Source organism: Cupressus sempervirens, chromosome 7, assembly GCF_028749045.1.
Source record: "Cupressus sempervirens isolate cs-2001-9-10 chromosome 7, ASM2874904v1, whole genome shotgun sequence".
NCBI classification, from domain to species: domain Eukaryota; kingdom Viridiplantae; phylum Streptophyta; class Pinopsida; order Cupressales; family Cupressaceae; genus Cupressus; species Cupressus sempervirens.
In genome coordinates, this window is record NC_143124.1 from 77,838,907 (window position 1) to 77,858,505 (window position 19,599).

Sequence of the window (19,599 nt, forward strand, 5' to 3'; positions counted from 1 at the left end):
AATGAAGATTCCTCATGTGTGTCCTTATAGGGTGACTTGGCTAAACAAGGGTGAGAATATCTTGGTGAATGAACAAGTACGGGTAGATATTGCTATAGGATTCCTTTGTGATGTGATTCCAATGGATGCCTATCATTTTTTATTAGGAAGGCCTTGGCAATATGATAGAGAGCTAGTTCACCATGGCAAGGAGAACAAATACTCCTTTAAGAAGGGTGGAATCACCTATAGAATACAATCTCTGATAGAGGAAGATTAAGTGGAAAAAATAAATGCCAATGCATTATTAGTAAGTGGAAAGGAATTTCTTAAAGACATTAAAGAAGGGGATAGATTTGGTTATGCAATTATAGAGAAGCCAAAGGAGGAGTCACCAAAACAAGCACCCATACCTATAGAAGTACAACAATTGTTAGATCAATTCAAAAACATAGTATGTGATGGAGCACCACCTACATTACCCTCAAAAAGAGAAATAAGTCATTAGATTGAATTCATACCAGGTGTATCTTTCCCAAACAAAGTTGCATAAAAGATGACACCTAAGAAAAACAAGGAGATTGCAAGGCAAGTCGAAGAGTTGCTTGACCAAGGGTTGATCTGAAAAAGCATAAGCTCATGTGTTGTTCCAGTTGTCCTAGCCCCTAAAAATGGAGGTAAGTGGAGAATGTGTACAGATTCTAGGGCAATAAATAGGATAACAATAATAAATATATTTCCTATTCATAGGATAGGAGACTTAATGGATTGTATTGGTGGAGCTAGATATTTTTCAAAAATTGATCTTAAGAGTGGATATTATCAAATAAGAATGAAAGAGGATGATGAGTGGAAGTCTTCTTTCAAAACCACTGAAGGACTCTATGATTGGTTGGTAATGCCATTTGGTCTTACCAATGCACCAAGTACATTTATAAGGGTGATGAATGAAGTCCTAAAAGATTACATTGGTGTGTTTATGGTAGTATATTTGGATGACATCCTAATATTTAGCAAAACAAAGGAAGAGCATATGAATAGCTAGAAATTGTGTTGAGGAGACTCCAAGAGGAGAAGTTGACAATAAATCTTGAAAAGAGTGAGTTAATGAAGGAAGAACTTGTTTACTTGGGCTTTGCAGTTTCCTAAGGAAATTTGAAAATGGAAAAAAAAAAGGTAGAGGCAATCTTGAATTTTCCTACTCCTAAGTTTGCTACTAAGGTGAGGAGTTTTCATGGACTGGCCCAATTTTATAGAAAATTTGTGAGGAGGTTTAGTGAGATTTGTGCTCCTATGAATGACACCATAAAAGGAGGCATAAAAGCCATGTTTGTATGGACTAAGACAACATATGAGAGTTTTGAAAGATTGAGGAAGGAAGTGGGAACTCAACCAATATCGACGGTCTTGCCAAGATTTGAAAAGTTATTTTTTGTATAATGTGATGCCAATAACATTGCAGTTGGAGCAATGCTAAGTGAAGAGAGGAGGCCTGTGGCATTTTTCAGTGAGAGGCTTCATGAGGCAAAGTCAAGGTATTTTTCCTATGAGTTGGAGCTATATGCATTAGTTCAAGCCCTCAAGAAATGGGGGCACTATCTGCTACCAAAGGAGTTTGTTGTCTATATTGACAATCAGACCCTTAGTTTCATAAACACACAAGAGAAACTCAACCTTAGACACATTAAGTGGATGGAATTGTTGCAATCCTATACCTTTACAATTAAGCACAAGAAGAGATTCTATAACAAGGTGGCTAATGCCTTAAGCAAAAGGCTATTGACTGTTTAAGAGGTCAAGTTGCAAAGCATAGGGATTAAGGAGTTCAAAGTTATGTATGTGGAAGATATTGATTTGGTAGAGGCATATATGGCATGTACAAATTTTGAAAACCACTTTCATAGTCAATTTTATGAATTTACTTTGCAAAATGGGTTGTTGTTTAAAGGACAATAGTTATGTATACCAAGAGGGTCTATGAGGGAAAACATCATTCAAGAAAAATATAATAGGAGTACAAGTGGTCATTTTGGCCTAAATAAGACCCTATACCTCGTAGAAAGGTTCTATTATTGGCCCAAGATGCAAAGAGATGTGAGGAGGTATGTAGAGCAGTGTGGGATATGCCAAAAAGATAAAGTCACTTCATCTAATGCAACACTCTATCAACCATTACCCATTCCAAATAGGCCTTGGGAGTGCATTAGCATGGATTTCATAGTTGGCCTACCTAGAACAAAGATAGGATTGGATACTATATTTATTGTGGTCAATATATTCAGTAAAGTGAGTCATTTTATACCCTACAAAACAACACATGATGCTAGTCATATCGCCCACCTTTTCTTCAAGGAGATAGTTAAAATACATGATTTTCCAATGAGTATTTTTCGACAGAGATGTCAAATTCATGGGGCATTTTTGGAAGACACTTTGGAAGAGGTTAAGCACTGATTTGGCTCATAGTTCTACTTATCACCCTCAACAAAATGGTCAAATAGATGTAATTGACAGGGTTCTTAGCAACCTACTAAGGTGTTTGACTGAGCATTATGGGCAAGGATAGGAGCAAGTTATTCCTCAAGTAGAGTTTTCCTACAATGATAGTAAAAATAGAACAATAGAACTATGTCCTTTCCAAATCATCCAAGTGGCATTATGGAGCTTTGAGAGCTACCAGGACATGATAATCAATGGGGATGTAGATGATTTTTCTTATTCAATGAAGGAGATTCATGATCAAGTGAAGTAGACATTGATGGAGGCAAATCAGTAGTTGAAGGAGAAGAAAGATGAGGGAATGAGAGATCTACAATTTCAAATAGGGGACTTGGTGATGGTGTTCTTGAATAAATCCAAGTTACAAAAGGGGATCCCAAGAAAAATCCAAATGAAGAGGATTGGACCATGTAAGGTGTTAGAGAAGTATGGTTCAAATGCCTACAAAATTGACTTACCTAAGGACATGTCAATCTCTCCCATTTTCAATGTTAAAGACTTGATACCATATAAGAGTCCAAATCTTGATGAGGAACAATATCAAGTAGAGTTGAACAAGGATATGGTAGAGTTACAAATACCTAAGAAGTTACAACATCAAGTTGAGAGGATACTAGACTCTAGAGTGCAGAAGAGTACTAGGAACAAGGTCTACACGGAGCATTTGATAAAGTGGAAAGACACCCCTGAAGCTGAAGCAACATGGATTGCTGAGAGTGACTTCAAGAAACATGGTATCAGCATGGAGTTCCTCTCACCACATGTAACTTAGTTTTTTTCTTGTAGGGGGAGTATGGTGCAGGAGCACCTTAGGGAAGGGCAATCCCTAATAGGAATTTTGACTTGTAAATGGTCTAGCCAACCATTGACCAAATAAGGACTAATAATAAAGTCCCAAGGTGTGTTTAGAGAGTCTATAAATAGGTTTATTTCAAGTGTTGTTCATGATTAAGTTGTTAAGACCTAGTTATTGCTCTAAGGTTCGAATAGGGTCAACTATGGTCAAAGTTACAAAATACCTCAAGATTGAGGGATGGGAGTTAAAATATGATCCATAGGATTTTTTGGATTGAATTGGATGGATTTGAATCAAACTTGATAGGTTTGAAGTGTTAAAAGGTCACCTTTGCAAATATTCCAAAAGTTGCTCATGACAACTTTGCAATTTTGAAAAGTTGTCATGACAACATTTCCACAATTTTAGGAAGAAGCACTGAATAGGTCTAGAATTTTACTTGAGTGTGTAATTAGTTTATATTAAGGTATAAAAGGACACACCACTCCATTTTGAGGGTTGGTGATTGTCTTTTACAAATTGTTCATGAGCAAGAGGCAAAGTGTTGACAGGAAAAACATTATTTTGGTGTGAGATCTATTATTTTGGATTGATACTCTAACTTTTTTGCATGGATTAGCTACTTAAAAATATGTAACTAATATTTGCATACTTTTTTGAGGAATTTGGGTACATTTTGATAGGTTTTGGAAATTATCTAGTTTTGCTTTTCCTGCTAGTTTGTACACAGTAGTCTAGACAAGAATGACTATAACTTGAATTTCTATGGTTAAAACCTAATGGCCTTTGGGATTCAAGTAGTACCCTTTGTAAATTATGTAAATATGAATTTTGGAGGTTGTGTGAACAAGTTTAGTATTTTTTCATGTGAGCCCTAAGCAAGCCTAAAGTTGTTTGGCTAGGAGTTAGAATGCTTGCAGGAGAGTTTTAATGAGTTTACTTGATTTTTTGTGCCAATCCTTCTTGGGAAATTATAAAGGTTGACTAAAGTGTCCAAATAGTGAATACCAAAGGAGAAGATATAAGAAGAATATCCAAGCATCAAACAAACTAAGTTGCTGTCACTGCCCTTGAAACCCTTAAATAGGGTTTTTTGGAAAAGTACAATACAAACACTTTGGAGAGCTAAAACCTAGAAAATCCTTTGGTCTAGGTTGATATGAAACAAAGTCTAGAAGACATTAGAGAGGACTATTAATGAATTTTGGGAGTTATAGTAGGTTCCTTGTTTGTAGGAGGCCTAATTGGGGTTGATAGGGCTACAAGGCTAAACTATGCAAGTTTATGATTTTTAAGTTCAAAACCTTCAAAGAAGATGTAGAATGGTTGGGAAATGTCCAAGAACCACATGAGGGCCTATAAACAACTATTTACCTTTTTGGGAACCATAACTGAGTTTGATGGCTTGTGTATGCAAAAAGTTGCTTTAGTGGAAGTTTGGAGGATAAAGAGAGTATTTCAAATTGATAGGTGAGATTCTAGTTTGGAGAGGACTAGGAAGATATCCTCTAGGTTAGGGTATTGATAAAGGACCCTAGGAAGGCTAGGAGAAAGCCTTGAAAATTGCAAGGAAGCTCTAGGTGTGAGAAACTCCCCATCAAAAAGTCTCCTAAATTTGCAACACAACCAATGGTGAGAGAGGACTAAAGGAGGCTACCCTAGGAAGGGGTGACAAATAAGAAGATGAAGAGCCTCCCAAGAAAGATAAGGCTCCAAAAGAACAACATGAGACACACACACTAGGTAAAAGTACCACACTAGTCATAGAGGTCACTCAAAGAGAAGAAGCTAAAGTGCCAAAAAATGAGAAGAGCTCTAAGAAAGAAATGAGAATAGAAAAAAAGAAGACTCCCAAGAAGGAAAGACAATAGAGAGGGAGAAGACACCAGAAAAGGAAAAGACTTCAATACCAAAAGAAGAGTCCAAACAAGATGAGGCTAAAAAACATGTAAAAGAATTTACACCATCAAGGTCAGAAGTGTCATTAAGTAAGACATGAGGAAAATGAAGTGTGAAGTAGCAAGAGTTATCAAAGAGGAAGCTTAGTCTAGAAGAAGAGGACACTGGTAAGAAAATTAAACAAAGGGGTCAATGTGGGTCATCCTCATCATCATCATAATCATCACTATCTTCCAATTCAAAAAATGAAGGTGAATTATTTAAGCATGATGCCAACAAAGAAGGTGAGAAGAAATCTCTTAAGGAGGAGATTGAGAAAATGAAGAAGAAGGTTGGTGAGATGAACTCTGTTGGAACTACAATTAGAAAATTTGTTATGTTGTCATTAATGTCAAACCTTACTGGTAAGACATTTGCTAACAGTGTAGATTGTCATGTCATTTGATTAATGAAGGGGATTTTAAAAGAGAGATGACAAGATAAATTAGTAAAGTGGTTGAGTAAAGAGGAATAAGTATGATGTAACTAAAAAGGGAACTTGATCAATTAGTATTTGACAAGATAATGTGTTGTTTGACCATTGTATTAAGTGAAGAAGAAAGATAATTTGAAGTGTAGAAGAGATGATTGATGCAAGTCAAGAAGTTATGTAAAACACTATTTTGACCAAACAATAATTTACTAGGTCAATGAAGAAGTTAAGCATTACCGAACAAAAGATTAAGGAATTTAAGTATTAGTTAAGTGATGGTAGTAATCGAGAAAGATGAAGGAAAATTGAAGGAGTGACCAAGCATAGTGATGGCCAAGCAGGCCAATGTAAGTCAAGTGTGATAAACTAGTAGTGATCAAGCTACCCAATGATGACTAAGTGTTAGTACATTGATAGTTTGAGAAAGAATCAAGATTTAAGACCAACAAAGTTGAATTTATAGAATAGTCAAAACATGCTATAGATGAGGATTTATGAGCTAACCTATTTAATGCATGAATTAATTTTGTTAAGTGATCCAAGGTGAGGATTCAATGAGAAGTTTGTTGAAGTTTCAAGGAAAGAAGAAGAAAGACAAATGACGAACATATTCAATGAATTTGATCAAACCCTAAGATCTATGGCTATTTCTAAGTGGAAAAATATTAAATCTATCTATTTAAGGAGGCATATGAGATATTTTATAGGCTGACTGGTGAATTTGTGAAGACTCAATTGAAGAACAAGAGTTATAGAGGAAAAGTTAGAAGTTGACATAGGAGAGATTGCTTGAGGTGTTTCCAAGTAGATCAGAGATGGAGAATATGATAAAGACCAGATAATGAATGAGCAATGAGCTAAATGGAGATCTGAACATGCAAAGTGAGTTGTAATTTATCATATCAACCTAGCTATTACTTTCTAACCATTGTGCAATAAAATTCTTTAATCAAGGTTGACCTAATAGTCATGTTGTAAACCCTTTAATCAAGGTGACATTTTGATGGAATAATTTTGAAGACCTCTAACAAGGTGATTTAAAACCTTTACTATGGTCACACCTAATGGTGTGTTTTGTATTTAATAGGGTTGGCTCTTAACTGGGCTCACTTCAGAAGAGTGAAAAAGTGGTAGCATGTTACTTGGTGATTTTTTTCCAAATCGGGTATCCATGTTAAATCTTGGTGTCATACTTGTGTGAATGTTGTTTGCATGTGTTATGTTGTTTACTATTACATGTTTCTGCAATTCAGCTAACACTAAAATAGAGAGATGGGTGTTCAAATGAATAAGTTGAATTATTGATGATTTTCTATATTGACTGAGTGGATTTGTTAATTTGACTGAGTTGTTTGAAGTTGTTAAAAGTGGAATTGGTACACCCCTAAGGATAATTGGTTTACCCCTCTCACAGTTATTTTAATCATTATTGGTATGAAAGTTGTGGTGCTTCCAGGGAAAGTTTGAAGGGAGTTAAGCTAAAGATCAAGATGTACAAAAGAGAGGTACCCATGATGAACAAAGAGAACTTCCCAAAATGGAAATATTTGATAAGATTGTATCTATTTGCAATTGAAGATTCTGAACTATACTACTTGGAACATGAATACATAGAAGTACTTAGATCCATGTAAATTTAGAAAATAAAAGAAAAGCATAAGCAAAGTCAAATGATGATAGAATTGGTATCTTCCCTAAATTATGCCAAGTTTGATGATGTCAAGGATCACACTACTACAAAGAAAATTTGAGGTAAGTTGGCACAAATTCATGGAGGAGACAAAAATGTGTTAAGGGCTAAAGCTGAAAGTTTGAGAGGCTAGTTTGAAGACATGGGAATGAAAGAAGGATATGTTGGCAGTGGGCCAACATCCCTTGCATGCTTCACGACATGGCTTAACTGCCTCTTGTGGTTCTATAAGACTATTGTTTGTATAGGGCATTGACATGTCGGTCTTTTGGTGCAACGACAACCCTAGCCTTTATAACAATTGGTATCAGAGCATAATTACTCAGAGGAGGCTTAACATCTTGAGTAAGATCCCTATGGATATGTGACAATTACAAAAGAATCTAGAAGAAGCTCTTGAGTAGATTGATATTCTTACTGAAGAAAGAGATGCTTTGAAAGAAAGATATGAAGATGCAAAGGACTACATTGGAAAGCTGAAAGACAAGATTGATTATCTCAAATCCAAGAAAGAGCCTAAAGATCAAATCAAGGACATTGATGAAGTTTTTAGATTGAAGAAATAAAATGAGATCATGAAGCATGAATTGAAGATTACTGATATGAAATTGAGCCTAAAGAAAGATGATGGAAAAGTTGAATTAGGATCTCAGATCTGAAAATGAAAGTTTGAGATACCTTACCAAAGTTACTTCTAAACTTGAATCTACTAAATTCTAGTATGGAGAACTTCAAAAGTACATCACTGTGAAAGGAGAGTTGACATAGGACAAGAAACAACTTGAGAAGTTATATTCTAGTAGTGATAAGATTAATGAACAAATATCTTTTTAGAGACCTTCTTATGATAAGACTGATCTTGGATATTTCATTGGAGAAAAATCAACAAAGAAATATGAAGCTAGAAAGGAACTTAATCCTAAATTCATCAGCCTATGCAAGAAAAATAAGATCTTAACAAGATTGAGTCAAATCAATCTATTGATACACCTAAGGAGATTGAACAAGTTAGTCAATCTAAACGAGTTGATGAACCTAAGAAATCTAGGTAAATTGAAGTAAGATATGAATTCAAAGGTAGATGTTATGCATGTAATGGAGTTGGTCATATGAAAAGGGATTGCATAGGTAAGTCATTTAAACCTATTACTAATTTTTATTGTTATAATTGTCATGGTTTTGGTTATAGAGTAGTAAATTGTAAACAACCTAAGTTTGATAATAATAATAATAGCAATAGTAGAATGTTTAGAGGTACTAACCCTACTAGAAGAAGATTTGAAGAAGGAAACAATGGATCAAGATGGAATAACATTGTATGTTACAAATGTAACAACTTTGAACATATTTCTAGAAATTGCAGATGACTTGTAAACCAACCTAGACCCAGATTTTGAAACAATGCATCGGTATGCTAGTTGTGTAACAACTGTTGTAATATGGCAAGATTGTGTAGAATGGATATGAGGCACAATACAAGGAATTTAAACTTTAGAAGGAGTATAAGTAGGATGCCAAAAAAAATGATAGCATAAGTGACAATAAAAAAGACATCATAAAATCACATGTAGAAGAGTTCAGAGAGGTATTTGTCAAAGCTAAAGATCCATCTAGTTCACATGTAGTGTTAGAGGATTAGTCAAACAAATCATCTCAAAGAAGATTGAATTCAAAAATTGTATTTTATTCATCCTACTTGAATTAACTACTTCCTATTAAAGATTGAGCATCAGGAAGGTAGAAATAATGACATGAAGTAAGTTAATGTATGCGACATTAGTATAAGGTAAAATATGTTGTTTTGAAGCTATACTTAAGAGCACAAAGGTTTTGGAGTTCATATAAGGATACATGAAAGAAAACAAGTCTCTTGGTTATCAAAAACAACTTTTTGAGGATTGCATACTTGCACAATTAATGGAGTAGGTAAATGGAAAGGATTTAAGGACCAGAATTGAGATTTTGAGCATAATTTGATTGTGCAAAGAGTTAAAGAGAAAATTAAGAGTGAATTCAAGACAATATATGCAACATTGAAGTGAATTTTCTAAAAAACCCTATATCTACAAAAAAAAAAGGGGTTTTTACAATTTACGAAGGTTGAATTTATAAAAATTAAATTCAAAACTCTTAGTTAAATATATAGATATGTTGTTAGTTCATAATGTGGAAGATGAATTGAGACCTAAGATGAAAATAAACTCTATCCAACCCTTGGAAGACAATCCCATAGTTGCATTTTTGAAAATACCAGACAAAGTTTTATAGTTGGAGGATATTGGTAGTTATGTTAAAAAGAAATTTGAGTCTATCGAAGAGGGACACATAGAAAATGAATTTGACTTCATATACAATAAGGACACGAGTCTTAAAGAAGAATTCAAACACCTAGAACATAATGACCTAGTTAAATATATGTTCACTTATGAGTTTGACAATGAGGAGTGGACCAAGATCATACTAAGTAGAGTTCATGATGTAAAGTTTTGGTTAGGAGATAATGTGGTAGAAATCTTAGCTAACCTTATTCATGAGGTCACTGGTTTGTGTAATGAAGGAGCTATACATGTGAATGAAAATAATGTAAAGAAAGTTGTTTTGGAAAACATTAAATCTGTATACAATGGGAGAGGAATTGTCATTAGCAAGATCAAACAAGATGATGTTAAGTTTGTGAGCAGAATCATAGGCACTAAGATTTGTTCTGCAACATGATTTATACATGCAACTTACAAATTGTGCATTGAAAGAGAAAAGGCTAATTTGAGCGAGATTCTAAGAGCACAATTGGTAGAAAACTTGGAGAGATTAAAGAAAGTCAGAAACAATTAGTACTTTTGATAGGAACCTAGGTCTGTACTTTTGATAACTTGCAAAATATAAAAGTCAGAAATATGATAAAATACATCAAATAACAAAGATGAATGAAAATGAAATAAATCAAGTATAAGAAAACCCTTGTATGGTTGAAGACTTCCAATAGACCTGAACAACTATTAGAGAGAGAAAATTGTCGGGGGATATTTGGAGACTTGCCTTAGTCTAGTCTCTTATTTGGTGTTTTCACCTCCACATCAACTAAATAGATAGATAGAAGAAAAAAGATAAATAATAATGTTGTAGAAACAAAGATGGAGGAACACCCTCTTACATGAGATATGCAAATGGAAAAAAACCTCACTAGTAGAGAGAAAACCCTATTGCATGAGATATATCATAGACAAAGGATGTGATAAATTGTGAGACACTCAAAGACACAAGAGAGATGATGGAGAGATATTACCAATTCATTGCAAGAGGTTTGTTGTAGCACGTGAGAGAGAAAGAGAGCTACGAGAGACAAGATAATGCAAGAGATTGTGTGTACATAAGAACTAAGAGAGTAGTTAGCAAGAAAAATATAGAGATCGTAGGCAGAGAATTTTAAGAGAGGTTGAAAGAAGAAAATACCTCAATTTAAAGAGAGTAGGAGGGAAAAAGAGGCTTCCTAATGGTTCTAGAAGATTCTTACATATACAAGTAAGTGATAAGTAAAAAGCATGCACATGACCAACATTTGAGCATTAATATGTTGGTGGATGAATTGATAGTGAGCGAACATCTGAATGATGGGCTAGTGTCCAAACACATCACAATAAAAAATGACATGTGGAAAAGTAAATGCAATGCTAAAAGATAGCCACCGATGTGGAATTTGAGCATCCTGCTAGGAAAAGGATGATGCAAGGTGACCTACATGAATTCTAATGGATTGAATGCTAAAGTGGTTACAAAAGTGTGGCCTAAATTGCAAATGGGGGTACACGATATTTGACTCTACACTCATTTCAATATTTTTCAAAATTGAAATCAACTTTTAAAACCATAATAATTACATTATCATATTTAACTCCAAAAATAATATTTTTTTAATTAAAAAATCGAACATAAAAAAACATAAATTATAAAATAATAGTAATTATGAAGATAGATGATTTTTTTTGGGTGATTTGCTAAATAAAGATGTTGCTCAAATGCTTAATAAAAAGGAGCTTGCCTATGGGTACACCATATATTTGAATGATACAAAGAGCTCAACATTCGATCATGCCTTGAACCAACTCAAAATACAATTGCAAGAAATAAAGGAAAAAACAAGGTGTACCATATATCACTCAATCCAAGCCATTCCTGTGGCAACCACACCTCCACTTGCCATACCTCAATGACCTAGAGTTTTAGTACCATCTCATTTTTATAGCATAAATGTTCAAAATGACAAGATCTTTAAGTGGATGGAAGGGTCTAATGGTCAAACTTCGTGGATTGGCCTTATAAATAATGAAATTTGTTCATAAATATGAGTACCTTTTAGCATCTTGATATAAAATGTATACTATTTTTGTAAAGTTATATTAAGGTTCACCATACAATATCCTCCTTTTGAGGAGCCTATTTTTTGGGATGAATTATTTTGAAACCCACTACATGATGTAAATGTCATTAATTCTATTATACTTAATATGAAAAAATAAAGTCCATTAATTATCACTAATAATAAACAATAAATAAAGTCTATTAATTATCAGTAATAATAAACAACTTATATTTCAACACATGTTAGTTTTAAGCAATATTTAGACCTAACATCTTGATTCTCAATGATACAAGGTGTGGATGCCAACTTGCCCTAGCAATTTGTACCCTACAAAGAAAAATATGGATAATTTTTAATAACTTGAATGGTATATAAAAGCAATATTGCTTTTGGGATTTGTTTTCACAATAGCCAAGGTTCCAAAAGAACTATAATCATTGAAAATTCCATAAGAGATTTGTTACCACACAAAATACCATTGCCATCACAATAACAAATAGTGGTTGAAAATATCTACTCGTTTGATTTTTTTACATTTTGATAATGCTTTTCCTATTTATTTCTTTAGTATTTTTTAATTTGATGAATAAGTTTGAAACAAATTGTTAAGTTTTTAATAGTATGTTTTTTAACAAAGAAACACTAACATTGATGTATATTAATGTGTTTTTACTGAAATCAAATTAAAAAAAATTAAATTATGTTATATGAAATTAATTTTAAAATTTTTACAAAATATTTATATTACATTTATTAATTTATAATAATAATTTCGATACATTTATATTTTTGTAAGTATGTTTTTCAGATTGACTGACATTGACATTTAAGATCATTTTAGATTTCTTGAACTAAACCTGCTATCGTTACTATTAATATTTATTCAATGTTCTTGAAATTGTCATAATTAAAAGTTTGACTAGAAGAAAAGAATTCTACTATGCTCAAACTCTCTCTATAAGTAATAACAAACATCAATAAAAACAATTTTAAAAGTTTGACTAGAAGAAAAGAATTCTACTATGCTCAAACTCTCTCTATAAGTAATAACAAACATCAATAAAAACAATTTTAAGACACCAATTAAAAAACCAAATCTAAAATATTACCGACAAAAAAACCCAAATCTAAAATTAAACAGTGTATTTTATTTAAATATATTTTATGTCTCTCAAATTGAACGGCTACTTTAGCCGCCTTAAATATCTCAAGGCCTTCTTCCCGTGAAGCTAGGAAAAATATCTACTTTAGCCGCCTTAAATATCGATCAATCATTTTCAGGGTGCCAGCGTTTCAAATTTACATGGTACGACCCAATTGTGGATCCCGATTCTTCAATTTGACGGCCATAGGACCGTATTAGTCATTTTATCGTAATATATAGTTTTAAAAATGTTTAATATTTTTGATAACTATTCTCATGTGTATATATATTTTTGGGTACTGTACTCTTGTAGCCGTCAAAAATAACATTGCTTGCCAGGCAGGGCCGAAAGTAAAATTTAAGCCGCGCGAGGCACTATCCAACAGAAACACAGTTTCAAATACCGGGACGAAACTTCTTCTCTAGATGCTGGTTTATGTGTAGGGTATGCATACGGGCGGACTTGTCGTCGTGGTAAATTCTTTTTCCCTTTCTTTGACTTCACCTGGAAACCCATTTGCAAACCAGCGTCTTTTTAAGAAAACTCTGCTTCTCCCAGTTTCATCAACATTTCATTTGTGAATCGGAAATCGAAGGAAATTTAACAGCGAAAATGTCGATTTCTCTTCCAGGCCAGATCCTCACTTGTAAAGGTAACAAAGTATGCCCTTGTTTTTTCGTGAGTTTTTCCATTTCTCTACAACAGATTAAACACAGAGATCCTTGTAAACATTGATTTGTTCTACCTTTCTTTCTTCTGAACTTTTCCATTTATGAGAACATAGAGAACCTGGAATGCGGGTTTTGAAGTTTTTTTTAAAGATTTGTGTTCTTTAAGTAAAGCATTTTTGCAATTTGGGTTTGTGAGCAGCCGCTGTGGCATGGAAGGCAGGGGAGCCCCTGAAGATTGAACAAATTCAAGTGGCGCCTCCACAAGCTTTGGAAGTCAGAATCAAAATCGCTTATACTTCCTTGTGTCGCACAGATCTTATTTTCTGGCAAGCAAAGGTTGATTCTCCTACATGCCTAATACTATTAATGTCGATATACTGAAATTTAATTTTAATCGAAATCTCAGCGCAGTTTCTCTTGTATTGCAGGGCCAAACGCCTATTTTCCCGCGCATCTTCGGACATGAAGCAGCCGGGTAAATTTCCTTGCCTCAGTATCTCATTTCCCTAAAATAGCATTTTATTTTTTGAAATTGTGAGATTTGAGGTCTGATCAATCATGTATACTCATAAAATTGGACAAAATTGGTAAACAGAGCTAATGGAGCCTACTTTGCCCACATTTCCAATACCCAATTCGAGATTTTGTGAACTGCGGTCTGATCAATGTAAATTATATCATAAATTTGATACTTCAAAATCATTCTTACTGAAAACCCAATTTTCTCCTAAATTCTAACCCAAATTGAGTAGTACCAGTGGGATGAATCTGGATCGGTTAGGTCCATTTAAAAACTACCGCTTACTCAAATTTACCAATTGACAATGGCAGAGTGGTGGAAAGTGTGGGAGAAGGAGTAACCGATCTGAAGGCGGGCGATCATGTACTCCCTGTATTTACAGGAGAGTGTGGAGAATGCAGGCACTGCAAATCAGAAGAGAGTAATATGTGTGATTTGTTAAGGATTAACACGGACAGAGGAGTTATGCTTAATGACGGCAAATCAAGATTCTCTATCGGAGGAGAACCGATTTATCACTTCCTGGGCACATCCTCATTCAGTCAGTACACTGTGGCGCATGTTGGCTCTGTTGCCAAAATAAACCCTCTAGCTCCTCTCAACAAAGTGTGCATTCTAAGTTGCGGTGTATCTACAGGTACCTTTAATACTAAATGAATCGTCAGAACTGTCGAGTATTTTTCAATCTTTATCAGATGTAGTTACAGTTTTGTTCAAATTCAGGTATGGGCGCTACATTAAATGTGGCCAAACCAAAAAAGGGTTCCACTGTTGCTGTATTCGGTCTCGGAGGAGTTGGACTTGCGGTAAGAATAACAATCATTTCTCTCGTGTAATTAATTGCTATGATCCAAAACACAACTTGGAAAAAACTGTCTGCAGATTTTTATCATAGCCATCGATCCTATTCTATGGTCCATCTCAGTAAGAGTGACTTGAAAAAGCTCGGGCTAGAAATCTTTATAATCAATTTCTCCCTAGTTTTGATATTGATTACCAAGGTTTGTGAAGCTTGAAACTCAAATTTTGGGCCGTTTTTCAGGCCGCTGAAGGAGCGAGAATTGCTGGAGCTTCCAGAATTATAGGCATCGATTATAACCCTGGAAAATACGAGAAAGGTATGGAAGACCACTTGATGCAGCTTTACACAATAATATGTTTGCAATTTGTTAAAGAATAAAACAATGCCAGTGTTTCTATAATCAACTGGTACTGGCAACCAGTTTTTCCACGGCAAAAGGTTGTTACACATGCCACCCACCTGATGTTTTTGGTTTTTGAAAGTAATCTTTGGCAAATCAGGATAATTAATAACCCCTCTTCAATGGAAAGTCTGAAAGTCTTTCAAGGGCTTTAGGGTTTTGAAGTTCTGGTGTTTTAGGGTTTAGGGGTTTTGGTGTTGTTCTTTACCGCTAATTTCTGCTTTGCTTCTTTTCTTCAGCAAAAGAGTTTGGAGTAACGGAATTTATAAACCCAAAAGATCATAAAAAACCTGTTCAACAGGTTTGTTGAACCCCACTTTACACTGTGATCTTTAGCATTTACTTAATCTTTTAGTATGGGGTTTAATGGCCGAATGCCTTTTTCTTATTTTCGCAAATTTACTTATTTTAAGAATACAATTTCTCCATTTGTATGGTATCAAATGGTCTAATTCTGTTTCTTTCCAAGAGATCTCACCCTTTTCTGTTTTACAGGTAATTGCAGACATGACTGATGGAGGAGTAGATTACAGTATCGAGTGCACAGGGAATATTAATGCGATGATTCAGGCATTCGAAGCGTGTCATGATGTATATGCCCCAACCCCAACCCTTTCTGTAGAAAAGTGCTTCTCATTTTGAAGCAGTTCTTTTTCTGTATATTTGATTGTGTGTTTATTTAGTATGCACGCTGTGGTCCGACCCTTTCTGTAGAAAAGTGCTCAATTTGAATCCAATCTTTTTCTGTATATTTGATTGTTTGTTTATTTAACGTCAATGTTTCGAATCGCATGCTGTGATCCATAACACTCTTTGATCTATATGCTTCTCATTTTGGTAATGAAAGGGTATCAATATGCTATTGAAGTCTGCAACTAACTTGAGTTCATCTTTGTGTTGATTTGAAGGGGTGGGGCGTAGCAGTTTTAGTAGGAGTGCCTCATTCAGATGCAGTTTTTGCTACCAGTCCTATCAATTTTCTGAATGAAAAAACACTAAAAGGAACATTCTTTGGGAACTATAAGCCCAGGACAGATCTACCAGGTCTGGTGGATAAGTATATGAACAAGGTAAAAACAAATATCATGATTTCTTTTTCATCTGCAAATTTGTACATCATTAGGGCCAGATACCCGTTCAGGCATCTCAATTTTTAATTTACTACTGCTAAATTAGCCCATGTTGTTGTGCAGGAGATTGTACTGGAAAAGTTCATAACTCACCAACTCCCACTTTCTGACATTAACAAGGCATTTGACAACATGATGGAAGGAGAGGGCCTGCGATGCATAATCAATATGGAAGATTAGATGGCGAGGAAAATGGAAGGTTTTGGTGAAAAACCTTTCAACAGTACACTTTTTAGGTAGTGTTTTAGGGAATTTCTGTGTTGGAGGATTGTAAATAAAACCCACTAGAAATCAGTTACTTTACGGGCGCCTGCGATGCATAATATGGAGGATTAGATGGTGAGGAAAGTGGAAGGTTTTGGTGAAAAGCCTTTCAGCATTCAGCAGTTCAGTTTTTAAGTAGATTTTTGGAATTTCTGTGATGGATTGCAAATGATCAGTTGATTTACATCGTCACTCTTACTTTATATTTATTTAAAAATCTTTAGCTTAATTAAATATGTCTCTTTATGGTTTAGTTATTTTTTTGTTATCAGCTATGAGCTTGTTAAGTTCGGAGACTTATTTTTTATATTTTAGTAATGGATTTGTGAATCATTCAAATAAAAAACACATGCATACATCTCTTTTCTATGTATAGATATAAAGATGATGTGATGAATGAAGGTTGGAGTTCAATACTTATTAGGTCATGCTAAACAATCAGATGATGAAACCATCTATAACAAGTCTACTAGTGTAAAACAAACTTGTCTATTTAATAGGCTGCTTATTAAACTATTTTACTTTACTTTTTTATTAATGACATGTTTGCTTAAAAAATGTGGTGACACATATCAATATGTTTTGTGCAAGCATCATTTTTCTGCATATGATATGGCTACAAAATGTAAAAAAAACTTGTCTACTCAATAGGCTGCTTATTAGTTTACTTTATTTTTGGTTAATGACATGTTTGCAAAATAAAGTGGTGACACATCAATATGTTTTGTTCAATGATTTGTTGGCATATAATTATTTTAACATTAAACAATTTCATTTTTCTTCTTGATGACATTCTTTTTTTCTTCAAAGAGTAAATGTTCTTGCAAATGAGGGACCTCATCTTAATGAGAATCAAAGCTTTGATGGAAAGATATGCAACATAGTGAATTAATCATCACAACATGTAACCATTCAAAGTGTTAATGACACTCTTATGTATTTCAGTATGCTTTTGTTTGAGCAAAGAATGCCAAATTTTTAGACATCTTAACATTTTGATTATCAAAATACATAATCATATTTGATTAGGTTGTGGGTGTTCAAGATCCTTGAGAACCAATAATTTTTTCACACTTAGATTACTCCACCTTTACTTCTTCAGATTGTCTAATCTATTTCCATGAATGAACATAAACGAATCAAGAAATTAACACCGTAACACTTGATAAGTAGGAGATAATTTCCAATCTTGATATTGCTATCAAAATTTAACTATGTGATTTTGAGTCAAACTCATTGACCCATGTTTCACGAGTAGCAATGGGTCAATGAGTTTGACTCAAAATCACACAGTTAAATCCTGATAGCAATATCACAACCATAACACTTTTGACACAAGATATGTTAGATTAGTTTGCCTTTACTTCTTTAGATTGTCTAATCTATTTCCATGCATGAACATAAAGGAATAAAGAAATTAACACCAAAGCACTTTTGACACAAGATATGGTAACCCCAAAACCCTTTAACTAGAAGGTAAAATTGTGGTGGGGATGACACCCATAAGCTTTATTGTTGCAGTAATGAAGTTGGCCCTTTAGGGCTTACAATTGATCACTTTTGGTGATCTACTCTATTAGGAGTATGAAGGATTGCTAGGTCCACCTTGCAAAAGGATTTTACAATACAATTAAGTATTTGCCCAATTAAGAGATTTAGCATAAGATTGTTAGGTCCACCTAGTTAAAGGATTTGACTAATGCACTTGTTAGGATGACTCAACAAGATGATATCTACAATGCAACTTGATTTGTTGAATAATATCCTTTGAATAATATGATCACCTGATTGTGATGACTGTGATGGATGAGTCTCTACTTTGCTTTTTATACTGCCTTGTAGCCTAATTACATATTCTGCTTCATATTCGCTTCTTGACACCAAAATAATCATGTATCTTCTATTCTTCCATTATTACACATCTCACACACATTAGACAGATGACTTTTGTCTTAACTATATATCCTTTAAACAATAACTCTATACCAAGTCGGCTCCCACAATGGATATCTTCATAATAATCAATTTATGCCTTTAGGTCAGCCCATATACTGATGCCCAGGCAATACAGTGCTTTTGATCTTCTACTGATAGTCGGGCAATGTAGTGAGCTCAGGTAACATTGTTGCTCGGTTAGTATTGAAATCTTGGGTAATATCGTGGAACTTGGGCGATATAGCTAGCTCAATTTATTGGTTAGCTTTGTGAACTCGATTCACACATGAAGTCTATTTCGCATTGATAATATTGAATAGCTCGATTTATATTGCAAGCTTGGTTAGCACAACATACCTTCATCTACTTGGGCTACACTAAAATCTATTCCTTGATGGAAATTTCAGTGTAGTATTAACTGACCCTCTTGGATAGCTTATGTGGTTTGTCACTAATTGACAATATGCCTTACATAGGGTCAACAATCTCCCCCTTTGGCATTAATGACAAAAACACTTATCTTGAGTAGTTCTATCAGTAATAAATTTTTTTTTAATCAATCTTTTCTCTGTTACACTCCCCCTTTGCATGTGCTTGGTTTGTAACTCGATTTGAACTGAAATGTTGTAGCTCGGTTACAATTGTATCCGAATTTGGATTTTTCAATTTTTTTTTGAACATCTGATCATATACATATTCCTTTATACATCTCCTTATATACATATTTCCCCCTTGATTATGTACATACTATAGTTCCCCCCTTTTTTTGTTACAAATGCCAAAAACATATACTTACAAAGTAATACCAAAATATGAAAGGTAATCATTATACAATTTCAAAATTAAAGACATAGTTTATACCAATTCTCCTGTAGTACCTTCAAAATGTGCAGTTCAATCTGGATTTCAGCTAATAGCTCCATCATGAGATCTGCAAGTGAGAAGTTGGTGTCATGTATGTAATATCCCCCCAAAGAACCCAAAATAAATTAACCTAAAGTTCACTAAGTTTGTCAAATTTTTTTTTTTTTGAAAGATAA

General features: G+C 34.1%; 1 protein-coding gene across 1 annotated transcript; it reads left to right on the forward strand.

The window, feature by feature from the left end:
* The first annotated feature begins 13,399 nt into the window (after positions 1-13,399).
* Positions 13,400-16,881, forward strand: LOC149545593 (alcohol dehydrogenase-like). The gene is made up of 10 exons (XM_089790731.1): positions 13,400-13,489; positions 13,708-13,844; positions 13,937-13,983; positions 14,340-14,665; positions 14,752-14,834; positions 15,071-15,146; positions 15,470-15,531; positions 15,726-15,821; positions 16,139-16,300; positions 16,424-16,881. Exons 1-10 carry the CDS (start codon positions 13,450-13,452, stop codon positions 16,538-16,540), a joined length of 1,146 nt encoding a protein of 381 aa, XP_089646857.1. The 5' UTR covers positions 13,400-13,449; the 3' UTR covers positions 16,541-16,881.
* Positions 16,882-19,599: the final 2,718 nt, after the last annotated feature.

What these genes read in the sequence shown, in the direction of transcription:
- LOC149545593 (XM_089790731.1), top strand. Translation starts at nt 13,450, where the DNA reads ATGTCGATTTCTCTTCCAGGCCAGATCCTCACTTGTAAAG. An exon ending in CCAGATCCTCACTTGTAAAG is followed by an intron (nt 13,490 to 13,707) that starts GTAACAAAGTAT and finishes GTTTGTGAGCAG; the next exon opens with CCGCTGTGGCATGGAAGGCA. An exon ending in TTCGGACATGAAGCAGCCGG is followed by an intron (nt 13,984 to 14,339) that starts GTAAATTTCCTT and finishes TGACAATGGCAG; the next exon opens with AGTGGTGGAAAGTGTGGGAG.